General features: G+C 38.8%; 1 protein-coding gene across 1 annotated transcript in view; it reads right to left on the reverse strand.

The window, feature by feature from the left end:
* Positions 1 to 21,270, reverse strand: part of LOC127638667 (nuclear pore complex protein Nup50-like) — a 47,033-nt gene that overhangs the window by 25,265 nt on the left and 498 nt on the right. Inside the window, exons 2-4 of the mRNA XM_052120281.1 lie at positions 19,113 to 19,191; positions 540 to 623; positions 258 to 453 (exon numbers count right to left, since the gene is read on the reverse strand). Of these exons, the coding sequence (XP_051976241.1) occupies positions 258 to 453; positions 540 to 623; positions 19,113 to 19,181 (349 nt within the window). The 5' untranslated portion in view covers positions 19,182 to 19,191. The remainder of the gene's footprint in view (positions 1 to 257; positions 454 to 539; positions 624 to 19,112; positions 19,192 to 21,270) is intronic.

The following is a 21,270-nucleotide window of genomic DNA, read 5'->3' on the forward strand; positions in this document are numbered from 1 at the left end:
AGATATCATGTTACATTAAAACTGCACATTTACTGCAGCCATTACTGTAAATCTAGTTAAAAAATAGATAAATTTTTTGAAAGGAAAACATTAAATGAAAATAAACACACCTTTTCGGGCACATATAAGAATATGTTATGAATGCAATCACATTCAGACACTTTAAAGTGTGGCGTATGTGTCCAATTACTTTTGTGTTTTACTTATTGCATTGCACATGGACACAGTATTAAAATGACTGTTTGTAAAAGACTTACCGCTGTTGGTCTTAGCAGATGTAGGAGTGATAAAACCTCTGAAGGATGGAGCAACTGATGCCATGCTGCCATTAGTCAGGCTGGAGAGAGGTTTGAATCCATCTCCATTACCAAAACCAGAGAATGATGTTGCCCCTGCTGCAGCCGGGGTCAGCGAGAAACCCTTAAACACCTTAAAAGCCCCTCCACTCTCTCCCTGAGTCAAAACAGCACAACTCATGTATAATTCACTGTCAGAACACATGACTGGATGCATGCTAGGTGAAACAAGGCACAAGTTACCTCTGTGCTTCCATTGCGACGCTTCGCCCTCTTGATGGCACGATTTTTCATGACATCTTCACTTGCTACCGAAAACATTCCAGCCTGAGAACAGAAGACAATCTGATAAGTACACTAACAACACGCACAATAACACATTTTATTCTTAAGGGAAATAACTAAAAGGGGTTATGACATAAGGAATAACATTTTCCTTGATCTTTCGACGTAAGAGGTAGTTATGGGAAGATCGGATCATGTTACTGACTTGGATATTTGAGTCTCGTTCAGCACAATTAACAAATCTTTAAGTCGTTTCGTTCATTTGAGCAGAATTAAATTAAAATGTTACATATTCACAATCTGAAACTGGCATTTGTCTGTGCGGTCAGAGATATACGACTCACAAAAAAAACAGCGCAAGGGTTTCAAATTTCTCCCGGCTGATAAGTCTGTCTCACGCGGAGGCGCTCATCACTGGCGCATGCTAGATTTTGTTTATAGCGATTGCTCGCTTTATGGTGAAGAAAATTGGCGATATGCAGCTCTATAAAGAGCAGCTTGTTTTTTGCGAGTTAAAGATGGATCGAAATCAAGTGAACACAAACGTGAGTGTGTAAGCTTAGCCCATTATACTATGCAAATAAAATTATTTGGTTTGTTTTCAATATAAATATCTAAAACTCCTTATGTACATTTACTTTAGTAGCTATATTGCACAATGTTGAATATAATATTTAATTCATTTTAATAATTAAATATTTTAAAATATGGAAAAATCCTTAAGATAATTTACCTGAGCAGCAGCATATAAGATATTTAGACTTGCTTTTAGAGCATTTATGTTGAATATAAGTATAGATTTTCTTTCCTGCACTGGCAGAAGTATATTTAAGATTCATTCTCTTAAAGCAACTCTAAATATCTTATATGTTGCTTCTCAAGTAAATGTATCTTGTTTTAAGGATTTTTAGGCATTTTTAAATGGAACACAAGACAAAAACACTTGATAACAAAATGATTTTTTGCAGTGAAATCCAAGTAGTTATTCCCCTTTAATTCCCCCAGCAAACCTAAGTATTCTAGATAAAACTTAACGTTACATGATATGCAAACGCAAGCTTATTTCACGGGTTTAACGCCTTGTGTGTGACATTACGTCATTTTATTATCTATTATATGTAACTAGAGCTGAAACAACAAGTCCATGTTATCGACAGAAGTTTTCATTATCGAATAGTGGCTTGATCTCATTTAACGTAACATGATCATATGAAACTAATGATGACGCGAGGGCAGCACTGCAGCTCACACCTAGAATCACTTCAATCACTCACAACAGCAGCTTAAGGTGATGTAAAATCGCAAATTTTGTATTTTTGTATTATAATTCCCTCATACTAAATAAATAGAGGCAGTGTTGTCGTGAAATAAAGTGGGAGCTGGCGATCCACTTGAGCAAAACTTGCAAGTCAGAGGCGAATTCTCAGGGCCAGCAAAGCCTTCTCTGCTGGCCTAACATGCCAAATAAATAAATATTTTTCATCATTTCATTCTCAATCACCTTTTTGCCTAAGTATCTTTAATTGCTTTCCATTCATGCATTTGGCAGACACTTTTATCCAAAGCGAATTACAGTGCACTTATTACAGGGACAATCCCCCCGGAGCAACCTGGAGTTAAGTGTCTTACTCAAGGACACAATGGTGGTGACTGTGGGGTTCGAACCAGCAACCTTCTGATTACCAGTGATGTGCTTTAGCCCACTACACCACCACCACTACCAGATTCTTAATCTACAAACAAAGAGAAAAACAAAAAGTTTATCCAGTCAGAATGTATTCCTTTATGCTTGTGTTTCACAAATCGCATTCCCAAAGTAGCGTGTGAGTTTGAGCTCCACCATGTCAGACCTTTCCACAGAATCCCTCAACAGTGCAAATGAATGAGAAACTATAGTTCGATTGTCAGATTCATCAGGCAATCAGATTGATTTATTTGATCTTGGTGGGTGTGATCTTTAGGATGTGTCCCGGTTGAGGACTTCTAGCTGGCCTTGAGTGACGCAATCACGCTTTAAGTGACGTTATTTGAAAGCGAAGTTTAAGAGATCTTGCCGAAACTCGGCTGTCATCACTGCCACTATCGCCATTGAAAAAGAGATCCTTATGGATTTACAAACCTGACATGTTCTGCATGATCGTGTGATTGCTTCATTTATTAATCAGGAAAGGAGGACAGATTTTCACTTCAAGCAAATTGGTTAGTGCTTTTTGCATTATTGCAACATCAGGAGTAAATTAGGCTGCTTGAGCATTCAGTGTCAGATCAAGTTTTGAAAAGTAGTGCTGTGTTCCATTCAACTCGGAAAGTTGGATTTTACAACTTCCTACCAGGTAAAGTGCAATGAAATGCATCTTGAAGTCAGAATTACAACTTGTAGGCTTGTGCAGAAATTCTCAACTCTGCCGAGATTCAGGGACATGATGTCACAAACATGTTGACACTCAGGGAGATATACAAAGTGATAAACATTCACTGAGCAATTCCGATAAATGAGTTCCTTTCCACATTACATGATATTAAAGCTTGTTTAACAAATTAAAATCTCTTTTGATAATTGTACACCTGAAGCACAAATGCTAGCACTGCAGCATTGTTTATCAGTTGGGTTGCTAGGAGACATCTCTAAAGAGAGTCAATCCCCTGCTAAGCTAACGGAAGTGTTACAGTTCCGCATATCGGGGAATGGAATGCATTGAAGGTTGGAGAGATCAAGTAGGAATATCCCACATCCAACTTGAATAGAACGCAGCATAACCGTGTACCCTGACGAAACTACATTTATTGCAAGCAACATTTAAATCACAAATATAATTAGATCGAGTTTTCAAGGTATTATAGTCCTCCTTGGTAGATTCATATGAAAAATTATGAATTTTGAGATGTTCATTTCACAAAACAAGTCATGCTGCAGTTAAAATTAGGCTTGCTTGAGCATTAAGTGTCGTTTTAAGTTCAGACTTTCATGCGTGGACGTGTTTTTAAAATGTCAATTGGTATTATTAGTTAGCTGCAACAATGTGAGATGCCTAAAGGCATAGGATGTCTTATTCATTGTGAAACTGTGTTTTCTTAAATGTGAGTCTCAAACTGAACCCGACTGAGTAGTACTCTCCCTCGCTGAGACGCTCATTCCTCACATGCATTGCTGCAGCTCTAGATGATTGATGTTCACAACATAATGAATCATAATAAATGTGCCACAGTGTGTATCTTATTGTGTAAAAAATATATCTATATTTTGTTTTTATTTATTTTAAATTTTTAAATCGCTGATATGGAACTCTAAGGGCCACGGTACGAAGAGAGTTTGTTTTTTGTGAATTAAAGGTGGGTAGAAAACATGTTAACAAGTAGAGAGAGGGCAGTATTAGCCCATTAAACACTGCAACAAAATAAGTTTTGGATTAGGGATGCACCGATCCGATACCTGGATCTGTATCGGCTCTTGATACTGAAGCTTTTAGATGGATCGTGTATCGGTCTGAACAGCCCGATCCAAATCCGATACTGTGTGTTAAGTCATGTTCATTACTGTCAAGATAAAAAAAATGACCATATGTTTATACCAAGAATTAAAGTAGTTCATATGACTAGTGCATTTTATTTAAAGCCACTTGAAGACGTGTGATAGCTCTGTGAATCACAAAAGGCTGTGTTTAATAAGTAAATATATAAAATGCACATGTAGCTCCAGCGCATTAGTGAATGCTGCTGCTCTGTTTACACACACAACAACCGCCATTCACCACTAAGTGGCGGTGACGTCACCACGACGCTTGTGCCATGTGAAGTGTCGAACGCCCACTGGCAGGTGGTCACGGGACAGATCCAACAGGTGACACCACCTGTGCCAACTTGCTGTGCTTTAGCCACCTGGTGCTCTGCTCATTGTAGTGAGCGTCGCTCCTCTGCCCTCCATTGTTGTTGGTAGGATACTGCCTCCAATTGGCCAGTAGCGTCCTTCACAAGCCTCCTCCAAAAAGACCGATCTTGAAGCCGCTGGTTCCAGTCATCGGCAAGTCCACTCAGCTCCACATCCTCCTGTACCATATCACTCCATCTCTTCTCCAGCCCGTACTACGGCCGCTTAGCCCCCTCTATCCGGCCGAACAAAAGCTGTTTAGGCATGCGTTGGCCAGGCATGCGGGCTACATGACCCAGCCAAAGCAACCTTGCCTGCCGGAGGACAGATGGGGACTTTATCCACATCTTTCAAAGATTTGTGAGCTCCTCACACAATCCAGCCTGGTTAAACCCAGGATGCCTTCACGCGGTGCGCAGTATTTGAGCACTACTCACAAACATCATCTCAGATGTAGATGCTCAATAGTTCGGCTCACTTATAATATGCATTTATAATGGCACTGGAGTTGCTTTTTACCAGAGTTTGAAAACTACGGTGATCTTGCCTACAAACAGACACATACAGGACTTACTGGAGAGTTCAGAATGTCAAAAATAAAAGCGTGAGGGTTTAAACAATTATAATATATTATTATTCGTTTACAAATGATAATATTTAAGTTGAATGGGTTCCAAAAAATAACAGTGAGAATGAAAAGTGAGCTGATATCTTCCAACTAAACTGAACAAAAAAAAAAAGAGATCTGAATCCTTACAAGCTGAAAAAATTTTGCAAAAAAAATTTAAACTGTAATCATTTTCCTGTGATTACACAGTACCTACTGAAAATGTTGATGTATAAAACATCACAGTTTTGCTAAATTTATAATGTTTGTTTAATTTTGCTTAGTGCCAATCCGTTAAGTTGAAGCATATTTTCTACAAATGTGCCATATTTCATGGTGTACATTCACACTTGAGTATATAATGCACCAAAACCTGTCTCAAGTGTTTAGGTACATGTATAAATGTCAGTTTGAGAGATATTTTGTGTTGCTAAAATGTATATAAATAAAGTTACAAACAAAACCAGCAGCATAAGATTTTCATTTTTTCCTATTCACAATTAAATAAATTTATGGATTGTGACAAAAAACTGCAGGGTATTTTGCGGAGAACTGTTAACATAGTCGATAATGGTTTTGTCTATGCAAAAAGTCATTTAAAAAGTAGTGCCCAGGTGTGGGAACGAAAATCATTTTCTAGCCACTTTTTCCTAGTTCACCTTATGGCGTAGTAGCAGGTATGCCCAATTTAGCAATAATGAAGTGAGTCTTAAGTAATTTTTGTGTGTTGTAGGCTGCATCCTGAAGGCGGCAATTTTGCTGATACGCATTGGCTTGTCACACCTGGATTTGGGGATTTTATGCAATTCTTCTCTGCAGATCTTCTCAAGCTCTGTCAGTTTGGATTGGGACCATCAGTGGACAGCCATTTTCAGGTCTCTCCAGAGATGTTCGATTGGGTTCAAGTCCGGGCTCTGGCTAGGTCACTCAAGGACATTCGCGGAGTTGTCCCTAAGCCACTCGCGTTGGCTGTGTGCTTAGGGTCATTGTCCTAATGGAAGGTGAACCTGCCCAGTCTGAGGTCCTGTGTGCTCTGGAGTAGTGGTCGACCAATATGGGCTTTTTAATGGCCGACGCCTATATCCAGACAGCAGGGTGGCGAAGACAATGCCGATATATAACACAATTTAATATAGTAAATAAACATAAAATTGCTACAAAAAAAAAAAAAATAAATAAATAAATAATAATATATATATATATATATATACACACATACATACATACATACATACAGTGAGGAAAATAAGTATTTGAACACCCTGCTATTTTGCAAGTTCTCCCACTTAGAAATCATGGAGGGGTCTGAAATTGTCATCGTAGGTGCATGACCACTGTGAGAGACATAATCAAAAAAAAAAATCCAGAAATCACAATGTATGATTTTTTAACTATTTATTTGTATGATACAGCTGCAAATAAGTATTTGAACACCTGAGAAAATCAATGTTAATATTTGGTACAGTAGCCTTTGTTTGCAATTACAGAGGTCAAACGTTTCCTGTAGTTTTTCACCAGGTTTGCACACACTGCAGGAGGGATTTTGGCCCACTCCTCAACACAGATCTTCTCTAGATCAGTCAGGTTTCGGGGCTGTCGCTGAGAAACACGGAGTTTGAGCTCCCTCCAAAGATTCTCTATTGGGTTTAGGTCTGGAGACTAGCTAGGCCACGCCAGAACCTTGATATGCTTCTTACAGAGCCACTCCTTGGTTATACTGGCTGTGTGCTTTGGGTCATTGTCATGTTGGAAGACCCAGCCTCGATCCATCTTCAATGCTCTAACTGAGGGAAGGAGGTTGTTCCCCAAAATCTCGCAATACATGGCCCCGGTCATCCTCTCCTTAATACAGTGCAGTCGCCCTGTCCCATGTGCAGAAAAACACCCCCAAAGCATGATGCTACCACCCCCATGCTTCACAGTAGGGATGGTGTTCTTGGGATGGTACTCATCATTCTTCTTCCTCCAAACACGGTTAGTGGAATTATGACCAAAAAGTTCTATTTTGGTCTCATCTGACCACATGACTTTCTCTCATGACTCCTCTGGATCATCCAAATGGTCATTGGCAAACTTAAGACGGGCCTTGACATGTGCTGGTTTAAGCAGGGGAACCTTCCGTGCCATGCATGATTTCAAACCATGACGTCTTAGTGTATTACCAACAGTAACCTTGGAAACGGTGGTCCCAGCTCTTTTCAGGTCATTGACCAGCTCCTCCCGTGTAGTTCTGGGCTGATTTCTCACCTTTCTTAGGATCATTGAGACCCCACAAGGTGAGATCTTGCATGGAGCCCCAGTCCGAGGGAGATTGACAGTCATGTTTAGCTCCTTCCATTTTCTAATGATTGCTCCAAAAGTGGACCTTTTTTCACCAAGCTGCTTGGCAATTTCCCCGTAGCCCTTTCCAGCCTTGTGGAGGTGTACAATTTTGTCTCTAGTGTCTTTGGACAGCTCTTTGGTCTTGGCCATGTTAGTAGTTGGATTCTTACTGATTGTGTGGGGTGGACAGGTGTCTTTATGCGGCTATCGACCTCAAACAGGTGCATCTAATTTAGGATAATAAATGGAGTGGAGGTGGACATTTTAAAGGCAGACTAACAGGTCTTTGAGGGTCAGAATTCTAACTGATATACAGGTGTTCAAATATTTATTTGCAGCTGTATCATACAAATAAATAGTTAAAAAAATCATATATTGTGATTTCTGGATTTTTTTTTTTAGATTATGTCTCTCACAGTGGACATGCACCTACGATGACAATTTCAGACCCCTCCATGATTTCCAAGTGGGAGAACTTGCAAAATAGCAGGGTGTTCAAATACTTATTTTCCTCACTGTATATATATATATATATATATATATATATATATATACACACACACACACACACACACATATATACATACATACATACATACACACACATATATATATTTTTTTTTTCTTCTCTCTCAGGTTTCACAAAACTATATAACTTGGTAAAAAGGAATCTGAAAAATAAAGATTTGATTTTAAATGGTAGATAGCGGTTTCTTCAGATTTCTGTTTAGTCATCAAAATGTAGTAATTTATTTGCACATGAAATTTGTTGTAATATATTTAGGAATGAAATAACAGCACACAGAGTAGTCCAGCAACCATGAATGGCATATGCACATTAGCATAGGGCTGCCCCCTGTTAGACCATGATAAGAGTTTTGGTTTTGATTGGTCGCAGAAAAAAAACTCCTCGTTAAGCATGGTTAGGGCTATACACAAAGCAAGACACTTTGATAGCAAACTTTGCATTTTTTGTTAAAATAAATAAAAAAAAATAGTTCAAATTAAGCTAGAAATAAATTGAAAGTGCAATTAAAATGTGTGTTCAACTTGAAAGATGGTTTTACAACAGTTGTCAACATCTATCTGGCAAAGAAACTCATTCGTATATTCTCTACCAGTTGGGTATTTCGTTGTCCGTGAAAATACATTGTGTGTGAATTAGTTTTGTTTCCTCCTTCACGAGAGATATCTCTCTCTCTCTATATCCAATTACATCGGATTGGTGAATATTCTTGCTTCAGTGATTTTGCATTGCAGTCCAAACGAAACGAAAATGCAATTAAAATAATTAAGAGATTAAAGTATATATATATATATATATAGTAAAGCAGGACCCGTAACAACTTATTTGAACAAAAAATACATTTTAATTTGTTTTACAGCTAGATGTGCAACATGCAACTTTTTTTGTACAGTATGACATGACAACAACTGATTTGAATTTAAAAAATAAAATGTATCTTTTTACATTTTTTTTTTACCAAACTTAAAATGCTTAACGTGCAACATATATTTTAACTTATTTTTGTTTTACATTTTTACCCAACTTTAACAGCTAAATGTGCAACATGCAAATTTTCAAGTCAAAAGAAGGCCTCAATTTTTGTATGACTGACTCTTTAGCCTTTGTACTGTAGCAAGCTTTTTTAGAGCCTCTACACGTTTCTTTTGGAATTTGCGCCTGGCACTCACAGCTGCTGCCATGATGGCATCTTTTGCCATTTTCTTGCCGGCCGTCGAGATTAGAGACTCTAGGAACAACATCTCAATGAACAACATCTCAACACTAAATTATAAAGGCCTGTCTCATATAGACGCCTGTCTCAAATACAAGCCGGTACAGTTCGACGATTTGGGCTATTTTTTTTTTTTTAAGTTTTACGGTATATGAGGTAGCGCAGAGCGACCCCGCGGATCCAAGCCGTCTGAAACGCCTTTACATAAAAACACTGTCACAACCATTCACAAGAAATTAATTTATAAGTTGCCAAAACCTTGAAAACGACTTATACATCATACAACGATTCATACAGCAAAGTTTTAAGGGTGGCTAGATGTTATTATTATTGTATAGCTAGCAAATACAAGTAATGTTAATGCAGCTTAAACATCCTACCATAGTGGAAAATCAATCAAAATCGCTCATCTAATCAATCGACAACAAATTCAAATTAATAACTTATAGGTTATAACTGTTATATAGACACAAGCAATAATACATACCCAGATCATCCGATCCGGCGATGTTCTTGACAGGGACGTCGTCACTAGGATTGGAAGTCGGGGGGGCGTTTACATGCGGGACTCTCACGCTCTCCCTCTCTTCTGTGCGCGGTTTGGAGCTCGCGATTCTAACCCCCCCCCCACCCCCACCACCACCACCAGTTTTTTTTTACAGATCTACATGATTCAAGTAGGTCACATTTTCAGGTCGGAAAATCCGGAATTCCGGATTAATCCGGAAAAATCACATCCCTGAGGTATATATATACACACATACATACATATATACATACATTATATATACACTCACCTAAAGGATTATAATGAACACCTGTTCAATTTCTCATTAATGCAATTATCTAATCAACCAATCACATGGCAGTTGCTTCAATGCATTTAGGGGTGTGGTCCTGGTCAAGACAATCTCCTGAACTCCAAACTGAATGTCAGAATGGGAAAGAAAGGTGATTTAAGCAATTTTGAGCGTGGCATGGTTGTTGGTGCCAGACGGGCCGGTCTGAGTATTTCACAATCTGCTCAGTTACTGGGATTTTCACGCACAACCATTTCTAGGGTTTACAAAGAATGGTGTGAAAAGGAAAAACATCCAGTATGCGGCAGTCCTGTGGGCGAAAATGCCTTGTTGATGCTAGAGGTCAGAGGAGAATGGGCCGACTGATTCAAGCTGATAGAAGAGCAACTTTGCCTGAAATAACCACTCGTCACAACCGAGGTATGCAGCAAAGCATTTGTGAAGCCACAACACGCACAACCTTGAGGCGGATGGGCTACAACAGCAGAAGACCCCACCGGGTACCACTCATCTCCGCTACAAATAGGAAAAAGAGGCTACAATTTGCAAGAGTTCACCAAAATTGGACAGTTGAAGACTGGAAAAATGTTGCCTGGTCTGATGAGTCTCGATTTCTGTTGAGACATTCAGATGGTAGAGTCAGAATTTGGCGTAAACAGAATGAGAACATGGATCCATCATGCCTTGTTACCACTGTGCAGGCTGGTGGTGGTGGTGTAATGGTGTGGGGGATGTTTTCTTGGCACACTTTAGGCCCCTTAGTGCCAATTGGGCATCGTTTAAATGCCACGGCCTACCTGAGCATAGTTTCTGACCATGTTCATCCCTTTATGGCCACCATGTACCCATCCTCTGATGGCTACTTCCAGCAGGATAATGCACCATGTCACAAAGCTCGAATCATTTCAAATTGGTTTCTTGAACATGACAATGAGTTCACAGTACTAAAATGGCCCCCACAGTCACCAGATCTCAACCCAATAGAGCATCTTTGGGATGTGGTGAAATGGGAGCTTCGTGGCCTGGATGTGCATCCCACAAATCTCCAACAACTGCAAGATGCTATCCTATCAATATGGGCCAACATTTCTAAAGAATGCTTTCAGCACCTTGTTGAATCAATGCCACGTAGAATTAAGGCAGTTCTGAAGGCTGAAAGGGGTCAAACACAGTATTAGTATGGTGTTCCTAATAATCCTTTAGGTGAGTGTATATAATGAATGAATGTATGTATATATATATATATATATATATATATATATATATATATATATATATATATATATATATATATACACACATACATACATACACACACACACATATATATACACACATACACATACATATATATACACACACATACATATATATATATATATATATATATACACATACACGCACACATACATACACATATACACATACATATATATATACACACACACACGCACACACACCTCTCTCTATATGTACCTTTCCATTTACCATCAGGCAAAGAATCCGTCAGAAAATTACTTGTTACACAAATACAATTATAAAATGTACAAATACAAATTATAATGATAATTAATCACTGAAATATAAGTCATGGTTGGAGATGAAAGTGCTTTTGTATTATTTTAGGTTTTAAACAAAATGTATAGGCTGCAGAATTTGTCACAATTAACTGCTCTGTGGAATTAAAGTGAACTGAACTCAAATTACATCCTGAGCTGAGGTGTCTGAGATCATTTGCAGCACTCAGATGGAATCCAGCAAACGGCCAGCTCCAGCACAACACCGGCTCCTACACAAACTCAGAGTAAGCAAAACATTTTTTTTTTTAAATGTATCTACTGAATACCATCTTTCCTGATTCCTGGAGGGACCTTCGTTCAGTTTTGGGGATCAAAACAGACCCCGAATTGTGTTCTTATTTGACAGGTAAGCTTACATAACTGCAAATCATGTGAAATATAGTGCCATAATGATTGATGTGTGTAATTTTAGCTAACTTGATCTTGCCTGCTAACATCAACCATTGTGCCTGTACCGAAGCAAGCCAAAATCACTTGCCTAAATGACTGGCGTCTTGTTGCTCTGACCCCCATCATCAGCAAATGCTTAGAGCAGATGTGATCTCTGATTAACCTCTCAGTGCTGCCCACCTCACTGGATCCATTGCAGTTTGCTTACCGCAACAACCACTCCACTGATGATGCCATTGCATCTACACTACAGACTGCTCTCTCCCATCTGGAAAAAAGGAACACATATGTGAGAATGCTGTTTGTAGACTACAGCTCAGCATTCAACACCATAGTGCCCTCCAAAGCTTGATGAGAAACTCCGGGCTCTGGGTTTAAACAGCTCGCTGTGCAGCTGGATCCTGGACTTCCTGTCAGGCAGACGTCAGGTGGTTAGAATGGGCAGCAACATCTCATCACTGACCCTCAACACTGGAGCCCCACAGGGCTGTGTTCTCATCCCACTCCTGAATTCACTATACCCACATGACTGTGTGGCAACACATAGCTCCAATGCCATCATTAAGTTTGCTGACGATACGACAGTGGTAGGTCTGATCACTGACAATGATGAAACAGCCTACAGAGAGGTGGTCACACTCTGACACACTGGTGTCAGGAGCACAACCTCTCCCTCAACGTCAGTAAAACCAAGGAGCTTGTGATGGACTTCAGGAAGAAAGACAGAGAACACAGCCCCATCACCATCAATGGAGCACCGGTGGAGAGAGTCAGCAGCTTCAAGTTCCTCGGTGTCCACATTACTGAGGAACTCACATGGTCCGCCCACACTGAGGCCGTTGTGAAGAAGGCTCACCAGCGCCTCTTCTTCCTGAGACGGCTGAGGAAGTTTGGAATGAACCACCACATCCTCACACGGTTCTACACCAGCACTGTAGAGAGCATCCTGACTGGCTGCATCACCGCCTGGTACGGCAATAGCACCGCCCACAACCGCAAAGCCCTGCAAAGGGTGGTGCGAACTGCCAGACACATCATCGGAGGTGAGCTTCCCTCCCTCCAGGACATATATACCAGGCGGTGTGTGAAAAAAGCTTGAAAGATCATCAGAGACTACAGCCACCCGAGTCATGGGCTGCTCTTACTGTTACCATCAGGCAGGCGGTATCGCAGCATTAGGACCAACACCAGCTGACTACATGACAGCTTCTTCCCCCAAGCAGTCAGACTTTTGAACACTTGATCTCTCACAATCAATAATTGGCACTGCACTTTATTAATCTTATATCTCACACCGGACTGTCAAATATATTCTCCTCAATACAACTACACATATATATATATATATATATATATATATATATATATATATATATATATATACATACATACAGGTGAAACTCGAAAAATTAGAATATCGTGCAAAAGTTCATTATTTCAGTAATTCAACTTAAAAGGTGAAACTAATATATTATATAGACTCATTACAAGCAAAGTAAGATATTTCAAGCCTTTATTTGATATAATTTTTATGATTATGGCTTACAGCTTATGAAAACCCCAAATTCAGAATCTCAGAAAATTAGAATATTGTGAAAAGGTTCAGAATTGTAGGCTCAAAGTGTCACACTCTAATCAGCTAATTAATCCAAAACACCTCCAAAGGGTTCCTGAGCCTTTAAATGGTCTCTCAGTCTGGTTCAGTTGAATTCACAATCATGGGGAAGACTGCTGACCTGACAGTTGTGCAGAAAACAATCATTGACACCCTCCACAAGGAGGGAAAGCCTCAAAAGGTAATTGCAAAAGAAGTTGGATGTTCTCAAAGTGCTGTATCAAAGCACATTAATAGAAAGTTAAGTGGAAGGGAAAAGTGTGGAAGAAAAAGGTGCACAAGCAGCAAGGATGACCGTAGCCTGGAGAGGATTGTCAGGAAAAGGCCATTCAAATGTGTGGGGAGCTTCACAAGGAGTGGACTGAGGCTGGAGTTACTGCATCAAGAGCCACCACACACAGACGGGTCCTGGACATGGGCTTCAAATGTCAAACGTCTTACCTGGGCTAAAGAAAAAAAGAACTGATCTGTTGCTCAGTGGTCCAAAGTCCTCTTTTCTGATGAGAGCAAATTTTGCATCTCATTTGGAAACCAAGGTCCCAGAGTCTGGAGGAAGAATGGAGAGGCACACAATCCAAGATGCTTTAAGTCCAGTGTGAAGTTTCCACAGTCTTTGTTGGTTTGGGGAGCCATGTCATCGGCTGGTGTTGGTCCACTGTGCTTTATTAAGTCCAGAGTCAACGCAGCCGCCTACCGGACATTTTAGAGCACTTCATGCTTCCTTCAGCAGACAAGCTTTATGGAGATGCTGACTTCATTTTCCAGCAGGACTTGGCACCTGCCCACACTGCCAAAAGTACCAAAACCTGGTTCAATGACCATGGTATTACTGTGCTTGATTGGCCAGCAATCTCGCCTGACCTGAACCCCATAGAGAATCTATGGGGCATTGCTAAGAGAAAGATGAGAGACATGAGACCAAACAATGCAGAAGAGCTGAAGGCCGCTATTGAAGCATCTTGGTCTTCCATAACACCTCAGCAGTGCCACAGGCTGATAGCATCCATGCCACGCCGCATTGAGGCAGTAATTAATGCAAAAGGGGCCCAAACCAAGTACTGAGTACATATGCATGATTATACTTTTCAGAGGGCCGACATTTCTGTATTTAAAATCCTTTTTTTATTGATTTCATGTAATATTCTAATTTTCTGAGATTCTGAATTTGGGGTTTTCATAAGCTGTAAGCCATAATCATAAAAATTATATCAAATAAAGGCTTGAAATATCTTACTTTGCTTGTAATGAGTCTATATAATATATTAGTTTCACCTTTTAAGTTGAATTACTGAAATTAATGAACTTTTGCACTATATTCTAATTTTTCGAGTTTCACCTGTATATATATATATATATATATATATATATATATATATATATATATATATATATACTCTTTTATTTATTTACTGTATTGTATATAGTGTGTATTTTTTACTGTACATTGTATATAATTATTGTGTTGTGTAAGTATGTGTACATTAGATATGTAAAATGTGTTGTGTAAGTATGTTGTTTACTGTAATTGGTATATGTCTCGTCACTGTCATGACTGCTATGTTGCTCTGAACTGCACACAAGACTTTCACCTACTGTTGCACTTGTGTACATGGTAGTGATTTGATTTGACGCTGATGAATTGCAAGCTACCTTGCTTCGTAACTTTCAAATAATTTCAATGATCTTCTCTTTATACTAAAAGTCAGGTATGCAGATTCACAGTAACTGACATAAACAATGCTAATCTGTAATGGAATCATATCAATACTGAATTGTCAACATATTTATAATGTCCTGTGTATTTTATAAACAGCTACTGTCATCATCCACCAAATTTAGCTAACAGCTATTGATAAAGCTGGCTAGCTAGCTAATGACGACATAAGCTATCTTATAAATGCAGTTAATGTATCAAAGAAAAGTGATTAATTCAAACTACAGTCTTGCATAGTCAGATCTATATCCACACTTTGCTTTAGCCCTGTTCCAGCACTGCAGTCAAATATAATATACAGTCTCGAAGTTTGTAGTAAAACAATCATAACTGTGTCATTTTAATTAAGCTACCTCATCTGTCAGCATGATGCTGGTGGATCACATTCAGCCTCTTTGTACGTTACATAATTTTGCTCGATGCTCACACCCTATTGCAGAGCAGGGCTGCAACTATGATTATTTTGATAATAAATTAATCTAATTATTATTAGAACGATAATTCGACTATTCTGCGATTGCAGCAATTAATCATTATCTCTTGACTGATTATTCAGCTTGTGTCCTGACTTAAAAGTTGTATTAAACGCGCTTACAAATAATAAAGGACAAAATCATCTTTTAAAATACCTCTAAATGACATTCAATAAATTCAAGGGGAAAAATACTTTTTATTAAGTTTAATTCATTAATGAAATTCACTGCAAAAAAATCATTTTATCATCAAGTGTTTTGTCTACTTCTCCATTTAAAAATGCCTAAAAATCCTTAAAAGAAGATACATTTACTTGAGAAGCAACATATAAGATATTTAGAGAATTAATCTTAAATATACAGGAGGAGTATTTTCATAAGCGCATTTTGCACATAAGTGTATTTTTTTTACTTGGTCAAGACAAAATATACTTGTATTCAACATCCTTTCCTTTGCTCGACATGCAAGTTTTGCTTCAGCAGAGCAGTAGCTCCAGCTCCACTATTCCACAATGTATTGTAATTCCACTGTATTTATTTTGTATAATTCCCTCATAATTTGGGATCTACATCAGCTGAAGCTGTTTGGAAAAGGTTAGAGTGCATCTGGACTGTGATCTGTGTAATTCTTCCTCTCCTCAGTCAGACGTGAACTGCAGTGCTGCTCTCACGCATCATCATAAAGAGTTTAATGTGATCTCACGTTACGTTAAATGAGATCAAACGACTATTCAACAACGAAAATTTGTGTTGACATTTTTTTATTGTCGACGTTGACGATAACTTTGACTAATAGTTTCAGATTAAAAATTTTTTGGCATAGGCTTTAATGTGCAACTAGTGCGCAGCATAGCAGAAACATTACCGCGACCCTTCCTTATGTCATGTTGACGGCATCCTGCTAAAGTTGGAGCGCTCTGGTTCAATATTAAAGTAGACATCAGACTTATTGTAGGCCTACATGTTCTTTGTTGCAATGTTCCTCGTAGGCTGAAATAACACTTATCGCACATGTGCAATTAGGTTAAAAATCATCTTCATCCATCATAACTTTTCATCAAACTGTACAACCCAGTCAAGATTGTGTTTGATAGTGGTTAAAGATCTGGGCTGATCACTGAAAGATTGCTAGTTCAAATTAGGGATGGGCGTTTTGTCTACTCGAGTGGCAATGACACGCACATAACTTTATATATAATATATATCATATATGGCTGTTCCATAGTGTCTTGTTGTTCCAGTGCATTGTCTATTCATTATTATAGGTTGTTATAAAATAATCTGTTACAAAATGTACAAAAGATTGCATAATCAAAATATAATTATTAATATTTTGTTATTATGTGAAGATTCGCTGGCCAACGCAATGAAAGAATGTGCACAACGTACATCTGTCTGTTCTTCAGGTTACAGTAGTAACATTAGTATGTGCGCACCAATTTTTTTTGTGACTGTCTGAACTGTCTATTTTCAGTTTGCTGTTGGCTTAACAGGAGACACCTTAACCATTGCTTTTTATTATGAGTGTTAAGTTGAAGTTCAGTTTTGGCCTGCACCGTGTTCCATTTAACTGCTCTGTCTAGCTGTTTGAAACTCTCGCCTGCTGTATATGCGCTGCTTCAGCGGGTTGAGTCTACTGCCACACACCTGGTGTGTGTCTCCAAAAGTTTGCTCCTGTGGGGATAGCCGATATGCTCCATATTTTTGTTGTGATGATTCATGAACAGAGTTTCCGCTAGAAAAAAATGGTGAGGTTTCGTTTTACGGACATTTTGATGATATGCCGGTCAAATATATCGCCTCTTAATTAGTCAAGTTGAGGAAAACTGGAGGCAGTCTATGTAACTTAAAAAATGACATAATCAGGCCGTATAGAATGCAACATATTATTATTAGCTTAACTTTCAAATAGACGAAAAAAAAACATGAACGTCCGATTGGCGTCAATCAACGCCAATTGTTTTTTACTGTGGTTTCACACACATTCACTTTTTGAAACATTGAGGCACGGATGTACCTAATACAAATAAATAAAACATCTCCAGTTAACTAGCAGATCATTCATTTAGTCCGTTATTAAATAAGAGATCTGGCGCTAAAATCTGTTGTTTTTGAAATCAAGCTGAGCGCTCGTGTCCGCTGCTATCAGTTGCATGGACGACGCGCTGCGCGAGTTGCGCAATCTTCACTAGAACGCGCGTTTCAATCTATCGCCGTTGCGGAGACTCTCTATTAATTCCGGTGAAATCACAAAATAAAATGCACACAAACATGTCCCTGCTTGATATAGACTGTAACCATGCACTGATGAACATAGGCTATTCAGTTTTGATGATAGAGAAAAAAAACGCATGCGCGGATTAGAAGCACTGATCTATCTATAATGAGATGTTCCTGATTCACCATCGTCTGGCCTCTGAAAAAAGCTTTTAAAGCTAGTCTGCCTGGGCCTGGCCATATTTGAAACGTCTCACTCAATCGTTCGTTGTTTAGGTCTATATTGCAGCCGTTTTAGGCGTGCGCTTTATTTGAAATGCAGCATGCGATGTTGTTTCATAACTTTCAAACGATAGAGCCTGTTCCTTTATAACATAGCAAGAGATCGGTGTATTTTTGCTTTATACATTTTAGGCTTATTCTCAAATTCAGATTGTGTTAGGGGGACGGGATTATTAGGCAATTTTAATCAGACAATTTGACCGCAGAGATTTAATTTTGTCGGACATTTAATTTTTTTACCGGCCAATGTCCGGTAATTACCGGACAACGGAAACCCTGTTCATGAAGTGTTCCATTCAACTCAGTCTGAATTTCCACCTTTCAGCAGCGGAAAGTGCAACGGAAGGACACTTTATGTTGGACTTCTAAATTGGAAACTCATGTGGAAATCTTCAACTCATTTCGTCGAGATACAGGTGTGTGTTCACACAGTGACAAACATTCACTTTTATTAAATAATATCCATTAACGAGTCTATGATCTTACATTAAATTATAATAAAACATGTTTAGCAAACGTTTTACAGACACAGGCATTCAAAAGTTAATTACATTCTCTTAACGATAAAACTGCAGCACCATAAATCTGTTTGGTTGCTATGAGATGTCTCTGACAAACAATGTACCGGAATATATCACAACATAATCAATATCTAAATAAAAAATAAGCTTGTACTTTGACACGTTTGCGTTTAGTTGTCAGGTAATAGTAACTGAATTTCGAAGTAAAAAGTCAAATCATGCATGATCACCATCGATCATCGTTTTCATGATCGATCATTGCTGCCACAGAGTACCCGTGCCCATCCCTAATTCAAATACCCACCGTTGATTCATCGCCATCACCATTGATAAGTATTGGGTTTCCACTGGGAATATGCCATGATGTTTGACAGTAAAAATGTGCACATTTTGGATGAATACATACCTCTTCTCCTTCATCTTCCTGATCCCAATTTCTGTCCGTCAGCTCCTTATCTGCAATACGCTTGGCCATCACAACTTAACTGTCAAACACAAACACTGCAGATGTTAAAACAAATATGGATGAAAAATGTATTTAAAGAGGCACAGGGAATTGATTTTTTAATTCCACATGGAATTTGAAATTCACTACACAGTCCAGAATAAATGGACAAAGGCCAGTTTGACACACATGCAAAGAAATTGAAGAAAACATGTTGGGAGAAAAAACATCAAATTCTGTCCACACATTCTTATTTATTTGGGAGAGAATCAAAAGACAACATTAGGACTACATGTATAGAGATTGCTAATGTGACGTCATCGTGACGCATTACCAGTGGTGAACGTAAAGCATTTTGGGAATCCGCAGCACAAACAGAAGGCGCCAGACTTGATTGCATGGAGGGAAGAACGCAGTGTTCAAGATGCCGTCTACCTGCTGTGTTATAAACTGCAATAGTCGTTCTCACGATAGAAGTGGCATAAAGCTTAAGAACGGAAAATCCTTTTATCGTTTTCCAGCGTGGGAAAAATAATAGTACAAGCCATGTTTCAGAGGTGACAAAAAGGCGACGAATGGCATGGATAGCAGCAGTAAGGAGGCCCAAGATTACCTTCGATAACACTCCACCACACATGATGGTGTGTCCAAAGCATTTTCACAAAATTAAATTACAGAGAGTAATTGTAAATGGTATGTTGTGGGCAAATAACCAGCGTGTTTTGTTTGATTTAACCAGACCATTAGATTTGACGTTAGGCCAATGTTAACTAGTATGAAATGGCTAGAAAATGAGCTTAAGTTACCAATGTACTAAAGCGTAACGTTAATCAGTTTTAAATGTTGTACATCTAGGCTACATAGCTATTTTTTTTGGTGACTGTGTTTGCAGGCAAACCTGCCTATGAAATGTTGGAGTGTGATCCTGACTGGGCCTGGGATATGTGGTGCCTTGTGAGGGGGAGGATAAGACTTTGCTGGATAAAATTGTGGTTGTGTGCTGTGCTTTGACCAATATGTGTCCAAGTATTGTTGTGAAGCCGTCGTGTAGGAATTATACACCATGCTCCCATCTAATATGTAAATATATATATATTTATTTTTTCAAAAGATTTTGTAATGTCACTTCTCACATGTAAATGATTTTTAGCCATCTCTGTAAATAAAATACACAAAGACTGAATGAAATTCTGCCTCCTTTATCTGTATTAAGGAAGAATTGTGCAAAATCAGTTTGGATGCAATACACAATTACGTAACTTAAATGGTAGTAACAACCAACTTAATTTCAGTTTCTTTACATATTTAACATGTAAATACATTTAGATGAAGACATTTATAAAGAGTCCATAGAAAAGATAACTGGAAATGTATGAAGTAGGTTGTGGATCAGTCACAGACATGTGCAAGCATCGCATTGCCATAACTCTTCTCTGGCTGGTGCGCTGTCCCACGCAACCTAAATGGAACCACTGTATAGGACAGTTCTGATTATCGCAAGCAACCATGTCTGCAAACATTCAGGCTGTCTGCAAAAGCACCACAACACAGCCTTTTCAGGTTGCCCTCCCCTGACCAGTCACTATGCGCGTAAGAATCCAGTCCTCTGATTCCCTTTATTTTCTCGTCATATCTCGTCTTTGCATTAGGATGTAGTTTTAGGCGGTATGGTCCGACAATGTTTTCTTTAGCCCGCTGCATTTTGTAGGATTATATTCTGTTTTTCACGCTAATTTTTTAATTATTTTCATGCCACTAGCCTGATATGCGATGCCAGGCCATGTAAACGGGCCAAACGTACCCATAATTCTTTGCGTTCTGATGACGTTGCCGCCCAGTTGGTCACATGTCTTAGCAATCTCTATTGAAAATGGCTAGTTTTGCTAGCTAGCTCAACATGACTTCCTCAAACAGGACTGAATAAATATCAAACATGTATTGACCTGGAACATATATATCAACTGCTCAGCTGAGATTTATTCCTCTTATCATAGGTTGATGTTTAGGTCGAAGGTAAGAGTAGGTCTAGAAATAGGGTTCATTTTAATCTATGGTTAAATTTACGTTTAGGTCTATGATTCCTGACCCAGGAACATATCCTGCTAACTTAAATATGCAT

The sequence above is a fragment of the Xyrauchen texanus genome, chromosome 47, assembly GCF_025860055.1.
Source record: "Xyrauchen texanus isolate HMW12.3.18 chromosome 47, RBS_HiC_50CHRs, whole genome shotgun sequence".
Lineage (NCBI taxonomy): Eukaryota > Metazoa > Chordata > Actinopteri > Cypriniformes > Catostomidae > Xyrauchen > Xyrauchen texanus.